At 57.5% G+C, this 15173-nt stretch overlaps 1 protein-coding gene across 1 annotated transcript in view; it reads right to left on the bottom strand.

Annotated features, from left to right (window-relative positions):
- Nucleotides 1-14890, bottom strand: part of Gramd4 (GRAM domain containing 4) — a 58944-nt gene extending 44054 nt beyond the window's left edge. The window contains exon 1 of the mRNA XM_090328899.1: nucleotides 14731-14890. Within this exon, the coding sequence (XP_090185025.1) occupies nucleotides 14731-14759 (29 nt within the window). The 5' untranslated portion in view covers nucleotides 14760-14890. The remainder of the gene's footprint in view (nucleotides 1-14730) is intronic.
- Between the last annotated feature and the right edge of the window lie 283 nt (nucleotides 14891-15173).

Below are 15173 nucleotides of genomic sequence, written 5' to 3'. Positions count from 1 at the left end.
AACTTCCAGAGATGTAATCACAGCCAGGAAAAAAGGGAAGAACCAGGGCCTGGAAACCCCAGGAGCCCTCACCCAACCCCTGCCAGCGTCCACCCACATGGGACAGGGTGCCACTGAAAGGCAACTTAACCAGACAAGACTGCAGGCCCCAGCTTGGATGCCAGGCGGCCCTGCTCCCTGGAGCAAGTGTCCTGTGGTCAGTCCAGGCCAAGCAACAGAGGAACTACCCAGTGAGGTGGCCTCCGACCTCCCCGCGCAGTACTGACCTGGAACTATAACACGTGATGCAATGCTGAGCTCCACAGTGGATGTCAGAAAAGGACACCCATCCTAACAAGCTGGCAGACACGTCTAGAAAGCAGCTTCGGGGTCAGCGGGGCTGTGGTCAGGACGGGCGCTCACTCACCCTGTGCACAGCCTTTGCTGGCTTCTGCTCCTTCCTGGATATATGCCTCAGCTTCCCCAAGCAGGCTAGGAAGGAAGCCAAGGTTAGAAAGGGTGCTGGAGTTACTAGAGCTAGACAACAGCTAGAGGACCAAGCTCAGCGTCCACCCCGGATAGGCAGCCTGTACCTGTCGGGGACAGCCACCCCCTGCACAGCCAGGGCTCTGAGTTTCTCTGCATATCTGAATGTGGGCCTCCTGGCCTGGCATGGCTCTGCAGCAGTCAGAGGGACCAAGCCAGGCACAGGGACTGCCCGTGGCTGTACCCAGGCTGACCCAACAGAATGTCAGACATCACCTGACCTTGCTAAGGCTCAGCCAGCCTCTGGGCTCTAAGGTAGGGTCTCACAGGCAATGGGCTTCCCCGTGTGGCTTGAAGGAGAGACCCGCAGCCCACGAGGCCTGCAGAGGAAGAGGCATCTACCCGGGAAAGCAACCCAATTAAAAACCTGTTCAGAGCTGCCTGCAGTGGCTCACACCTGCAATCACAGCTTCTCAGAATGGGCAGGAACGTCTGTGAGACTCTTCCCTCCACCAAAAAGCCAGACGTGGAGCTGTAGCTCGAGTGGTAAAGTGCCATCTTTACGGGAAAAGCAAACGCACAGTGCCTAGGCCCTAAACTTTCTCCTTTGTATTAGGCCCTAAACTCTCTTTGTACCAGGAGGCATGAGCACACTCTCGCGCGTGTGTGTGTGTGTGTGTAAACTTAGTAAGTAGACAGAGGGCAAACATAAAAGGGGAAGAGCAAGAAGCAGCCCCGTGGTGAGTCTGTCTCTTCTACCCATCAGTCAAAGCATCCCAGCTTCATCTTCCCCCCCCAGGCAGGAGGCAGGCAATCTATGGGGGGGTCTGGAGAGAATGAGGGAGGCGAGAGCCGGTCATGGCTCCAAAGGCCTCGACACGGGACTTTACGCCATTTCACTGCAATTTCCTTCTCCACTGAAAAGGTAGGTAAAGAAAGCAATGGGGCCAGGAGTTTGGCCTAGTGATAGAGTGCTTGCCTAGCATGCATGAAGACCCTGGTTCGATTCCTTGATAGCACACACACAGAAAAAACCAGAAGTGGTGCTGAGGCTCAAGTGGTAGAACTCTACCTTGAGAAAGTCCAAGGACAGTGCTCAGGCCCTGAGCTCAAGCCCAGGACTGGGGAAAAAAAAAAAAATAATAAAGAAAGCAATGGAGGGGGCCTGCAACACTGGACAGTGCGAGGGGACACAATGGAGAGAGGCCAGAGCCGCTGTTGAGGGGAGCAGGGACTGGCGCCATCCCGAATGCCTAAGAGTTCCCCCCGCCCCATTGTGGAAGGTCAATGGTACAGCCCAGCCACCTTTGCCCTTCTAGGGAGGGGCAACCTTGACCTTCTCCCCACCCCCAGGAGGAGGGATATCCGCTTGGGTGGGGAGGGGCCCGGCTTTGTGTGGAGACCTTTCCAATTTGCCCGCCAATTCCAACTAAGGTGATAGGTAAATTCAAACACTGGACTGTGACCCTATTGGCTACCTGCGTGTGGGTGGTAATGGTCCCTCTGTGTATGTGACAATCCCATTGGCCACCTGTGTGACCAGGTTCGACCGCATGGGTTTTGCCCTGAAAAACCCTGCGTGAGAGCCGCTCTGGGTCACAGCGTCAGCTCCCGAGTCTGCACTGCGTCCCTGGCCGGTCAATTCACCATCCACTTCCCCAATAAATTCACCTTTCTATATGAGACTGCCTCTGTGTGGTGGACTCTGGTGAGACGTGGAATTCCCTCCTCTTGACCCCATAACACCGCCATGACTCGTGGTAACCAGCGTGAGCTCGCCCGCCAGAAGAATATGAGAAAGCAGGCGACTCCATTAAGGAAAAGCACCGAGACGATGGGCTTTCTGCTGCTGCCCACAAGCAGAGGGACCCGAGATCATGCAGCAGGAGCAGAAGAAGGCAAAAGAGAAGGAGGAACCCAAGCAGCTTTGTGGCTTCGTGTCCAACTCTCTTGCCCTTCGCCTGTGTGCCTGGAGCCAGCCCCACCGAGCTCGTGTTTCCTCCTGGGGCACTCACAGGTCCCAGCTCCGATGGCATTCCCTTTGGCCTGGGTCTGCAGCGGGTCCCTTTTGTGCTTCCTTCCCCTCAGGTAGCCTCTCTCCCCCGGGGCCACACTTGGGGGTGAGGGGTTACTCCTTCCCAGTGTGGGGCATACCCCAAAGTATTAAAGTAGCTTTGTAATTCCAAAAAGTAAAAAAAAAGAAAGAAAGAAAAGAAAGCAAACGAGTTAAGACGCATCTGCTAACTTCAAGTTGGCTCAACCCTGTAATCCTTGCTACTCAGGAGGCTGAGATCTGAGGATCTTGGCTCAAAGTCAGCCCAGGTACTAATGTCTGTGAGACTCCTATATCCAATTCACCACCAGAAAACCGGAAGCGGCACTGTGACTCAAGGGGTAGTAGGGACAGTCCCTAGGCCCACAGTCTAAGCACAACGACAAAGGAAGGAAGGAAGGAAGGAAGGAAGGAAGGAAGGAAGGAAGGAAGGAAGGAAGGAAGAAAGATAGATAGATAGATCTGCTAACTTTAGAAATCGCTCTTCTCAGACTCTGGAAACAGGGTGCATAAAATCAATTCCCTTCATGTTTTTGTTCAAATGCTTGTTTCTTCTTTGAAAACCCACATGAAAATAGTTCTAATTTAGGTTATGTTGGGGGGGGGAATAAGCACAGAGCAGAGCTCCTACCTTCTAATTACACAGGATTTAGGACAAAATATTCATGTACGTGATGCAGAAATACTTTGTAAATAGGTCACAACAGGCTCTTTTCCTTGCCAAAATTCTTCACACCCAATGCAACACGGGTAACTCTTCCCTACAGAAACTGGCCAGAGCTCAGAAAGCCAACAGCCCCTCCTCCCTGCCTGCCGCACCCTGGAAGGGCAGGGCGTGGGTGCCAGCCACCAAAGTGCCTGGTACTACTACAGCTTCCAAAAGACAATTACAGGGCATGTCCCCACTGGGAGCATCAGAACTCAAAGCCCCTGGGCGAAGTCTGGCTTCTATGGGTGTGGAGGGGGGGAGCTTCTCCAGGAACTGCAAACACTGCACACAGCCCCTGACCGCCCAGGACCCCGTGCACGGCCACTGATGACCCCACACACAGCCCCTGACCTGGTCAGTCCACACATGAATGAGCCCCACACAGAGATGCGCTGGGTGCTTTCCTTATGAATCAGCATGACAAGAGTTCCCGCTCACACTGGACTATTTTTAATCCTACAATTAGGTATTCAGTTGTTAAAAAATACAACCTCGCCTACCTTAACGGAACAATAGTTATTTGTCAATTAAGTCAGCCCGGGGGCGTGGGGGAGGTCTCCCCCAGGACAGCCCCGCCCACCACTTGGCCTGCCTGAGTCCTTGCTGCCCGGTGAGCCAGGCTTTGGGACAGGCTCAGGGTGAGGGTCTGGCACTGTCCCCCCAGCTGTGCTGAGGTCCCTTGCTCTCTGTCCTCAGCTGAGAGCCTGGGAAGGGGTTGGGAAGGATCACAGCCTCATGGTCCGGGGATGGCACTGACCCCAGTTCCTCTCAATGCCATCTCCCACTTTCTGACTGTCCCTAGCCACTGAGGGGAGGAGAGCCAGGCCTCCCGAGGAATCAAAGAGCCGCGGTCAGCATCCACATGGACGTGCTTTGGAAAACTGGAGTCTAAACTAACAAACCCCAATTGTCACGGAGCAGCGGTGGAAACTTCCTTAAGTCCCTGATAAGAGAATTTAAGGTAAGGGGGGCTTCATGATCTCCAGGTGGACCCCTACTGCGGCCAGGGAGAGAAGCAGCTCCCTGGGCTGTTCTGGGCTCTCTCTCCCCATATGAGGCCTGTTGAGCCCACTGCCGACCGCCCCTAGCCGTCCCCCAGCCATGCGGGCTCCTGGCACTTGACTCAGCCCTGGGACCCCTCCCCTCACCAAGACATGGCAGGCATCGCAGCGACCAGCCAAGGCGCCAGTTGGGACTTACGTGGTGGCAGCCCAGGCCTGGCCGCGCCAAGGACAGCACCTTCTCCTCACTGACCGTCCTGGCCCACCCAGCCCCCTGCAAAGTCCTCGCTCTCCCCAGCCCCTCCTTGGCTTCCTGTTCTTACTCAGAGGCTCAGACAGACAGTGGGTGCAGGGGGCCCTTGGCATGCATATGGTGGGGATGTCAGAAGAACCTATGATGTGAGCCATAGGGAGAGCTACGGTACACCCCCAAAGCCATAAGGAGGGGTGAGTGAAGACACACTGACGCTTTGAAGGATGCAAACCAGAGCGGGCTGAGGGGAGCCAAGCCAGCGCCCGTCAGACACACAAAAGCTCCCAAGTAGGGGTATGGGACCCTAGGGGTGGCAGCCCCTCCCCGCACAGCCCTGAGACCAAGCCAGGGTCCTTCCCCTTGAGGCAGCCTCCAGAAGTAGGGGCCCTGCAAGGACACCCTTCTATGAGGCATAGACCCCAACACCAGGCTCACTCCTCAGACATCCCTGACTTGCAGGGACCCCCGCCTAGTACCCAGGACCCCCTGTGACAGCAGGGACCCCTCTCAGTATCCAGGACCCACTCTGACAGCAGGGATCCCTCAGGCGCCAAGGGCAGGCATGTGTGAAGAAAGCTCCAGAACTTTCAGGTGGCAACTGACTGCCAAGACTCGTGGGGAATGGTCTGGTCGCTGGAAGGCATTCCCCATGACCACATCAGCAGGGCCTGCTGCATCCACAGCCTCTGGGGTTGTGTTCTGTGGGTACTGCTCAGCAGTGCTTGGAGCCCAGCACCCCACTTGCCCCACAACCCTCACTCGTGACACCCTTTACACATGATGTCTCAAGAACCCAGCAGCTGGGGCCAGGAACATGGCCTAGTGGTAGATTGCTTGCCTGGCATACACGAAGTCGTGGGTTCAATTCCTCCGTACCACATACATAGGAAATGTTAGAAATGGTGCTGTGGCTCAAGTGGTAGAGCGCTAGCCTTGAGAAAGCCCAAGGACAGTGTCCAGGCCCCAAGTTCAAGCCCCAGGACTGGCAAAAAGAAAACCATAAAAGAACTAAGCAGCATCTTGCTGTCAGACTTTGCTCTGGAGGCTGCCAGCTAGAAGGCAGCCATGGGCCCCAGGCTCCAGCTCTCTGCCCTGCTCTGGGGCAGGAGGGTGTAGCTCCAGCCTGTCCAACTGCATGTATTTTCCTCAAACCTTCTGGGACCATCAAGACCTGGCCCAAGGGACATGGGACAGAGCTTGACTATGGCATGCTAGAGGAGGGTGGGAAGGAGCCAGGGCCTCTGGAGCAGGCCTGGGCAGAAGGTCCTCAGCCGTGGGGAAACAGCAACCCAGCCCCACTCCAAGCATACAGCCAACTAAATGGCTGCAGGGGCCTTTTAATAGCTTAGAGTGGTTGGCCAGAGGCCAGCTCCCCTTTTCTTGCCTCTCAAGGAGCCTGGTGCATCCCTCCCCAGATGACAATATGAACAAGACATTGGCCCTGGGCACGGGCATCCTGAGAGCCAGCGGGCCCATTCCTCCCGTGCATGGCACCAAGGGCCCAGCATTGGCACTTCAGCTGCCGCCTGCTACCCTCGTGGGTGACAGGCAGGAGCTGTGTGGCCCCAGCGTCACCTGCGCTGCTCCCTGCCCCAGGGCACCCTCAGCAGAAACAAAAGAAGACTGATTCCCCAAGGCTGCCCCAACCTGAGATGCAAAGTTCTAGATGCCCAGCTCAGAGTCGCTCAGACAGCGCAGGCAGAGGTCAGCACGGCCAGTCCCCGAAGACCCCGTGTGGCTCTCCCTCCTCCACCCGCCCTCCACACTCCTCCACAACTGGCCCTGCGCCTCCTGCCTGGGGCCTCTGGACACCAGTAAGGGGATCTGAGTCATTCCCGGGAAAGTGAGGAGCTCGGTGGGCAGAGCAGGGAGAACAGGGGTCATCCTCAGTGCCATCTCCCGGGGTTCCACCCTGGTGCTGTCAGTGAGTGACTCACAGCTCACTTCCTCTCCACACAGCCAACTCCCCTGCCAAGGCACATGTGTGTCACCCCACCAGTAGGCAGCGGGCCCTAAAGGCCAGCAGCAGCCAGCAGCAAATGTCAGTCCTTTACATCCTCCATGGGGCCCAACCTCCACACGCCTGCCTCTTCTCTGCGCTCCACCTTCCCTCTCTTCTGCTCACCGTATTTAAACCTTCTGGTGGCAGGCTTGTGGAGTGATTCACACCTCCCCCTTACATTCTCCAGCAACGGCTGTTCAACAAAATGTCACCTTCCTTCTGGTCCAGGAACTGTGAGGCTTGCCTTCTCTGTGTTCCTCCAGGCCAAGCCTCGAGGCAGGGAACCACGGACCCCACCCACCCACCTGCTTCGTCCTGGCTGCCTGTCTCACCTCTCTCCTTGGTCAACAGAAGGGAAACTGCAGCTGCAGAAGCCATCATGAAACCCCCGCGGAGTCTCGGGGGCTTGTGAGTGTCCACCCAGAGAGCTGTGCCTCCTGGTGGCCTCTTACCAGACCTCACAGGCTCATTTCTTAGAGGCCATCTTGGGAAGTGGCCCACACCGCGCTCAGTTCCCAGCAGTGATCACAGGCTGCCTGGCTCTGAGGCCCCTGCCAGGACCCCTGGCTCACCACAGCCCAGCAGTGATGTGAACTCAACTGAGAGTTCCTCCAGCCAAGGGGTCCGGCCCACCATGCTAGGATTACAGGGGTCTTGCTGTATAACCCAGGCTGTCCTTGAGCTCTGATTGCTCCTGCTTCTGTCTCCACAATGCAGAGACTGCGGCCATGCATCACCATGCCCTATCAGCAACTCAGATTACTTCAGAATTATATTTTACTTTACTGTTTTAAGGCCTGGGTACTGCCCTTACTCAAGGCCAGTGCTCTACTATGTCTGTCTGACTTTCTGCTGGAGGTAAGAGTTTCACAGGGATTTTCCCTGCCCCGGGAGCTGGCTTTGAACCGTGATCCTCAGATCTCAGCCTCCTGAGTAGCTAGGACCACAGGTGTGACCACCAGTTCCCGGCTGCTTCAGAACTGGAAATGCCAAACGTCTATGGTCAGGGACGATGACTGAAGGAAAGCCTACTGAGCTGCACCCCATCCTCAGGCCCCAGGAGTCGTGGCACCAGCTCCTCCTCAGGCTGCAGTGCAGGACAGGGGACTAGGCCTCTCTGGCCCAGCAAATGCCATCTGGGGCTGCTTTCCCAGACAAGCAGGTAGCACCCCACTCCATGTGCGCACACGTGGTCAGCAGGTGGGCTCTCTGGGAAGCTGGGCACCCTACTCCACCTGCTTCCTGAGACACCCCACAGGAAGGGGAACCTGGGAGTGGGCAGAGGCCGGGGCCTCCAGGAGACTCTGACAGCCAGGTCTCCAAAGCACCAATGCCCTCCCCCCACCCCCTCCCCCAGGGGCTGAGAACACTGCCTGAATGGAACCCTGAGTCGAATCAGGAAGGCAAACAAGTGGTCAAGGTCTCAGCGTGGACACCCTGATGCTGGCCCCTGAACGGGGGTCCTGTCCTCCCTCACCCCACAGCCAGGGACTCTACCTTCCAGATCTCCCTTTCACCTTGGGCTCCATGGAGCCTCGTCCAGGGCCTGGCATGGAACAGGGCCTCAGTAAACATATGCCAAGGCCTGGGTTGGGGCAGCTCAATGCCCCAGGAGGGGAGGAGAGTGGGCGTGGCTGGTCTTTAGGACCAGGAGCCCAGCTCCCACAGCAAGGGAAACCCAACAGCATGGCAGGCTGATCCCGAAAACCCTGCTTGGAGCAGGACGCACCAGCTCACGTGCATGGCAGCACGCCCCTGCCCACACATGCCAAGTCTGGTGTGCCCAGCCTCCTGAGTGTGCCAGCAGGGCACCCCCCAGGCACAAACACGGTGCAGTCCACATACCCTCCCTGCCACTCCACCACCTGTGCAGCTGGCACCTGCCCTGTCATACCCAGGGCTCTGCTCATAGCATGCAGCAAACAGGAGCCCAGGTGCTAAACCACCCTGCTGAGCCAGCCCAGCACCACACCCCAGCCCTGCTCCCTGGCCTTTCACAAGAGACACAGTGCCACCTCCTTCCCACCTAGCTGTCCCCTTAGCTTTCAAGTTCCATGCACCCAGATCCACTCTGCTCCAATTCCATCTGCACAATTCCTGCGTAAACAAGCCCTGCATGGACACCCCCAGAGTTGCTGCCTGCCCTTCCTCCACCCCCACCCCCGGCTCTTGTGGACTCATATTCCCAGGCCAGGACATTGTACATGGCTGAGCCACAGTAAAACAATAAACTAGAGACATAGAGCAGAGGTCAGCAGGGTTGGAGTGTCCACCCCGTTCCCTTTTCCCATACAGTCTGGGAAGTATTCCGGTGTGCACAGCATTTCCCAGAAAGGCAACAAGTAAGCCTGCCTGCTCAGAAGATGGCTCTCTGCCGCCTGCTCAAAGGCTGCCCCCTGTCACAGGGGCAAGTTCAGAGGCACAGGGAGGCAGAGAAGAGGCAGACCCAGCTGGAATCAGAGCCCAAAAGTCTCAGAGCATCAGAGCATCCTGGAAGGCCCTCCCCTGGCCAGCCTGATAAGGCCAGACCACTGAGCTAGTCAAAGATGGCCTTATCCTCAAATCTCAAAGGGATGCCCCATCTGTGCCCACTGGCAGCTAGGCTGGCAAGTGCATCAGGGAAGTCCTTACCTGGCTCCCAGCCTTCTCCCCTTTCCTTTCCCTCCTGCCTCAGAACCATTTAGGGGTGGCAGCAGTCCCTCCCCAGGCTCACAAGTCACTGTGACAGTGGGACAGGGGCCGAGGCAGAGAGACAAGCACACCTGCAGTAAAAACCTGTCACCAATGCCCATGTGGATCCAGGCAGGACACTGACGCTGAATAGTGCTCAATAAGTGATGTTGAATAACGTTATAAATATGACCTCCAGGAACCACAAACAATAGACAAGAAAATAAAGAACTGTCTCTGCATGGCAAAATTTACTTTTGCCAAAGGGTGAGCCACCAGCCAAAAATCTGACAGGCAAGCACACACAGCAGGCAAGTACTCCCCCATCTCTATTTATCCCTAATGCGGAAGGCCCCACCCCTTTGCTTAGATTGGTTGAGCTCAGGTTCACAATCTGCATGTGATTGGCTAGTTGGAACAGGGTAAAATGTATTTACATAAGGTGACTTTGAAATAAGATCAACAGTGTACAAGTAATCTTAAAAAATATAGCAGTACCCTCTGCTATTTCTTGAACAGTCTGAGGTGTGTCTTAATTCTACCTTGGAAAAAAAGAAAAAAGACAAAACCTTACATTTCAAAAACTCTTCCTTATTCTAAAGCAGTTCCTCTTTTCCTCAACAAGAGCCAAGCCATCAGGCCAAAGAAGAAACTTCTAAGCAATATCCTTCGAGAGAAAAGACAGTTTTTTCTAAATTGGTGGCTGAAGGGGGCACATAGGGTACCGTGCAAGTCCAAGGCTAGAGCTCTACCACTCACTCCTGGCTTTTTCTGTGTCTGTGGTTCCGAGGAATTGAACCCGGGGCTTCGTGCATGCTAGGCAAGCACTCTACCACTAGCCACATTCCTGGCCCCGCCTTACATGTCTTGTTTCTCTGTTGCACTGCTCTGGCCCAGGATCAGCTGTAGGACCACCCACGTCTCCAGGACCCTGGGACCCAGATCTAGGTACAAGGTGTGCCACCTGGCTTCTCAGACCCTGGCCTGGCAGAGCGTGAATGCAGGTAGGCATGGAACCCCTCACCGGCACTTCCATGCGTGCCAGTGTGGATGTGTGTTGAGGGGCATGCGTGTTCACAGGGCAACGAACCCAATTCAGTCGCCACATGAGATGTTCCCAACCCCTGGGATCATACACCCCACCCCAGGTGTCCACGTCACCCTTGAACTCCACACTGACCTGTGCTCCCCCAGACAGCCTAGCTGGAGGGAGGGTAGGAGGATACAGCTGCCTGGCCCTCTGATCTCAGCAGAACTCAACCAAGACAGCCCAGGGTCTTAAAAGCCTGCTACATGCCACATCACCACAGCTTCCAGGCACACTGAGTTTCTCTCAGGTTCTCAAGGAACAGGCACAGTGCTTCAGTGTCCTGCAGTCCTCTGCCCCTCTCAGATGGCTGCAATGCAGTGGTGGGTGGCAGGCACCAGCCTGGAAGCTCTCACTGCAAGACCCATCGCTCAGTTCATTCAACCTGGGCCAAGGTGCTAGTGCCCACGCATACACACACATACAGAGCCAAGGAATTAGGGGCTAGGTCTCCCCCAGCCATCCAAGGGTGTAGACTCCATGGCCACAGGGCAGGGACTAGCTCTCAGACCCTGGCTGCCATGAATCCAGGACAAGCCCCTTGTCCACAGAATGGAGGCCCCAAGAGGCTAACACTCTTGCAAAAATAAAAACACAAGGCCAGGTACCAGTGACACACCTGTAACTCCAGCTACTCAGGATGCTGGGATCTGAGGATCGCAGTTCAAAGCCAGCCTGGGCAGGAAAGTCTGTGAGACTCTTTTCTCCAACTGGCCCAAGTGATAGAGCACTAGCCTTCAGCATAAGTGCTCGGGGACAGTCCTTGAATCCAAGTTCAAAAATAAATAAAATAAAAACAAAAATGCAATACAACAAGACCTTCCACCTAGGCCAAGTCAGGAGAGGAGCCCACCAATTCTACCCAACTGTACCAGGTCCACACCCACCAAGCCCAGGAGTTGGGACCCTCCCAAGTGAGTCAGGGAAAGCATTCTTGATGGCCTGGGGCCTGCAAGGGCCCATCCACCTCTTGCCATGACTGTGTATAAGTGCAAAGGGAAGAGTGCACTGCCACTAAACAGACTGTTTACGGTTCATTCACAAAACCCAGCAACTCTGCTGAACTTTCCAGAAAGATGGTTGTCAGGAGAGAACAAGAGGGCGGTAAGATTGCTGTAGCTACAGCCGAGCTGAGTTTGAATCCCAAGTCTACTTGAGAACTAATGGGGCCCTTGGGCCCACCGGCCTTATCTTCTGTGCCTCAGTTTCTTCATTGGGAGAATGGGGGGGACACATATGCCTTGAGGACTTGGAGACACTCTGTGGAAGGCCCATGGTGTATATGGTACACACAGTCTACTGGCATGATTAATTTTTTGGATAGGCCAATACTTTGTCTTCCTGTGTAACTGCAGGGGCTCTAATCACAGGGCTTAAGCGTAATCACCACCCCGGTCATAACTCAAATGCCAACAGTCTTAACAATGGCCTTCAGATGTTGAATGTCATTAGCAGTGACTTACAGCCCAAATACCCGCCCTGGCCACACACAAACCCTCAGGGGGAGAGAACATGCTTCTCTAATTAGGGAAAGCCTGGTAGCCTGGTGTTCTGTCTGCACGCGGGCTGACGGCCCATTTCCCCACCCTCGAGCCGCGCAGCAGGTGCAGGTGGCTAGGGCCCCACCTTCCATGGGGCCAGACAAGAACAGCCACCTGCCAGTCTCCAGGCCTCCTCCCCGGCAGGCTGGCCATACCCACCCCAGGCTGCTGGGGACTTGAACTTTCACCTACCGTAAGCAGTATATTCCGGGCTCTTCCCAGCACACAGTGCAAAGCAAAGGAGAAGGCAGGCCTGAACCCACAGTGGCACCCAAGAGCTCCAGGCTCTCAGGAGAAAGTGGCCACTGGGCAGCATGTCTACATTTACCTTTTGCAGGCAATGCCAGCCCACAGGCCCTGGCTTCTCTCCCTCCATTCATTATTAATTCCTCTCGGCACAGCATGCTCCACCACTCAGCCCCGCATGGTCAGCAGAGGGAAGGAGGCAGAAACTCCAGAGACAGGTGACCCTGCCACAAAGCCAGTCACAGCATGTCCCTTCCTGGCCAGCCTGCTGCTGACACTAGGAGATACATCCCTCCGTGGCTACCTAGCAGGAGTACACCACACACACACACACACACACACACACACACACACACACACGCCAGAGACCAGAGGCTCATGGAAGATGAGCCTCTGGCTGGAGCCATGCCACTCCAAGAGGGATACCCCAGCTCTTTGGGCTCAGCGGATCCAGCTTCCAGAAGAAAATGTCCTGGTAGCAATGCAGAGAGCAGGAGGTGGGGGGGTCCATGTGTCCTAGGCTGGCACAGACCACAGGCCACACCACAGAAGCCTCTCAAATCTTTGGTCCATGGAACAGGTGATGTGATGGGGTCTAGGGGCATTTCTAGAACCCTTCCAATGAGAACTCCATGTGGGCTGCGGAGCCAGCTGCTGGCAGACTCCAGTGACACTTTGTTTCCATAAGTTTTCCTTCTTCCTTTTGGTTTTAGTTTTGTTTTCTGGGGCTAAACTCAGGGTCTGGGCACTATCCCCCAGCTTTTTCACTCAACGATATCACTCTACCACTTGCACCACAACTCCACTTTCAACTTCCTGGTGGTTGATTTTACACAGTCTCCTGGGCTTTCCTGCCTCAGCTCTCAGCCTCCTGAGTGGTTAGGATTACAGGCCTGAGCCATGGCTCTAGTCTACCCTGTTGTATAGCAAAACTGGGCGACTTGGGAAAGTTTCTGACTCTCGTGCCAACTTGAGGTACTGAAGATAAGGTCCGGCAAAGAGAAGGGCTACAGAGGCCACAGGAGCTGGCGTGGGTGACCAGGCACTGAGGCAATGTGGAGAGGGCCTTCCTCCTACCTCACCAGGAGACACAGGACAAACATGTTCCCAGGGCTGTGTAAACAGGCCTCAACCACACGTGGTCCCCAAGTCCTTTCCGGGAAGTGGCTTTCCAGTGCACACCAGACTTCGTGGGAACAAATGGGACAGACACACTCCCCACCACCAGCTGGGTAGTGGAGGAAAGATGGGTGGAGCCAGGGGCGTGATTGGTTACTGAGCTACTGAGTGTGAGACCCCAGTCCCAGCCTACTAGTCACCAGGACCCCTGTGAGTCCTGCCCTGTGCTACCGAGGGTCACCGGCACAGCCAAGGGAGGAGGAAGGCCAGGCAGCCATCTCAGAGGAGTCTCAGGTAGGAAGGAGGGCCAGGCTTCCCTAAACTGGTGTCGGGGCTAACATCTCAGGGATGTGTTCTCAGAGCAGCATGGGACAGAGGCCACCAATAGAACCCCATCACCAGGCCGCACCCGAGACAGGTGGAAGAGCAAGCAGGAAGTGACAGAAGATCTTCAGAGTGCCACAGGTCAGCGAGGGCCACTTGGGAGGCAAAGGACACGTCCAGTCTGGCCATCCTGCACTGATTCATGACCCAGGGTGTGCCCGGACTGCCAGGTACCCTCATCACCTCCCCGATTCTCCTAGCGGTCCCCACCATCTTCCAAGTGGATGAATTTGAGGTACTGGAGGCTCAGGACCCTGCCAAGGTCACAAGAGGGTCTCCATCTGCCTCCTACCTCAGCCCCAGGACGTCCATCATCCAGACTCTCCTCTGGGCCCAGCCCTGGGGGAACCCCACTGCTGGCTGGGCTCCGCTGGGCTGGGCTGACCTAGGACTCCAGAGCTCATATCAGACAGTTCCTTCCCCCAACCCACAAGAAGGCCATCCTGCAAAACACTCCCCCTAAACTGAATTCCTCTGACCCTCTGTGGCGGTCCCACAGCTACTCTCTGGCCCAGGGCCACAAGCAAGGCCAGGTACACCAGGCCCAGGCCAGGCTGGCTCTATCTCCCCCACCGCACGCCCACGTGGGGTGAGCCGGTCCTGTTCCATACAGGTGAGGACTTAGGCTGGGGGCTGCCACACTGGCTCCCATCTCTTGCTCTGCCTCCCCACATGCGTGCGCATACTCACATACACGCACAGGCCTAGGCTCCAGCCAGGTGCCACCCCACCCCAGGTAACATCCACACAAAGGAGAGGAGCCGGGAGGGAAGTGGGGTGCCAGGGAGGAACAAGCGCCACAAGTTCTGGCCAGGCCACGGCTGGGGTCGCGCGGGCTGGGCCCCTCCTCCGCCCCTGCTCCCCCGGGATCGGGCGGCAGGGCGTCTGCTGCGCCCGCGCCCGCTCCCGCCCCCCTCCAGCGGTCTAGCCTCAGTGCCCCCCCCCGGCCGGCGGCCCCAGACTCACCCCGTGCCCCGGGGATGTCTGTCCTCTCGCCTGGCGGTTCCCCGACCCGGCGGGACGGCCGAGACGCGCGCCCGGGGCCCCACGCCCAGAGGTCTCGCAGCGGGGCTCCCCGCTCCGGGCCCGGGCGTGGCGGGAGGAGCCCGGAGAGCGCGCCGGGCGGGGGCCGCTGGCCCCGGGGACGGAGCGCGGCGAGCGCCGCCGAGGTCCACGCGTGCGTCCGCGCGCGTCGCTTACCCTGCACGGAGATCGGGGCCAACTCTCATCCACCCGCCGCCACGACGCCTCGCTCGCCGGCCCCGGCCCGGCTGCGCTGCACCTGCCGCCCGCCCGGGAGCCCAGCGGCGCCGGGGAGCGGGGAGGAGGCGGCCCCGCGGGTCCCGGCCACGAGCGCGGAGGCGGCGACGCCGGGTCGCGCGCTCGCGGTCCGCCGCGCGGAGTCTGCGCGGCCCCGGGCTTGGCCTGCGCAGCCGCCGCCCCGCCCCGCGCCTCCGGGCCCCGCCCCGCGCCTCGAGGCCCCGCCCCGCCGGGCCCCGCCCCTCCGCCCGGAGGCCCCGCCCCACGCCGCCGGGCCACGCCTCGAGCTTCCCGGCTCCGCCCCTCAGCCTCTCGATTCCGTCCCTCCCGCCTCGCCGCGGCGGCGCGCGCGCTCCGCCGGGCCCGCGCTCGCGCGCCCGGTC

The sequence above is a fragment of the Megascapheus bottae genome, chromosome 2, assembly GCF_031878675.1.
Source record: "Megascapheus bottae isolate mThoBot1 chromosome 2, mThoBot2.hap1, whole genome shotgun sequence".
NCBI lineage: Eukaryota > Metazoa > Chordata > Mammalia > Rodentia > Geomyidae > Megascapheus > Megascapheus bottae.
Note: the sequence above shows the minus strand (reverse complement) of the source record. Positions and strands in the feature narration are given on the sequence as shown.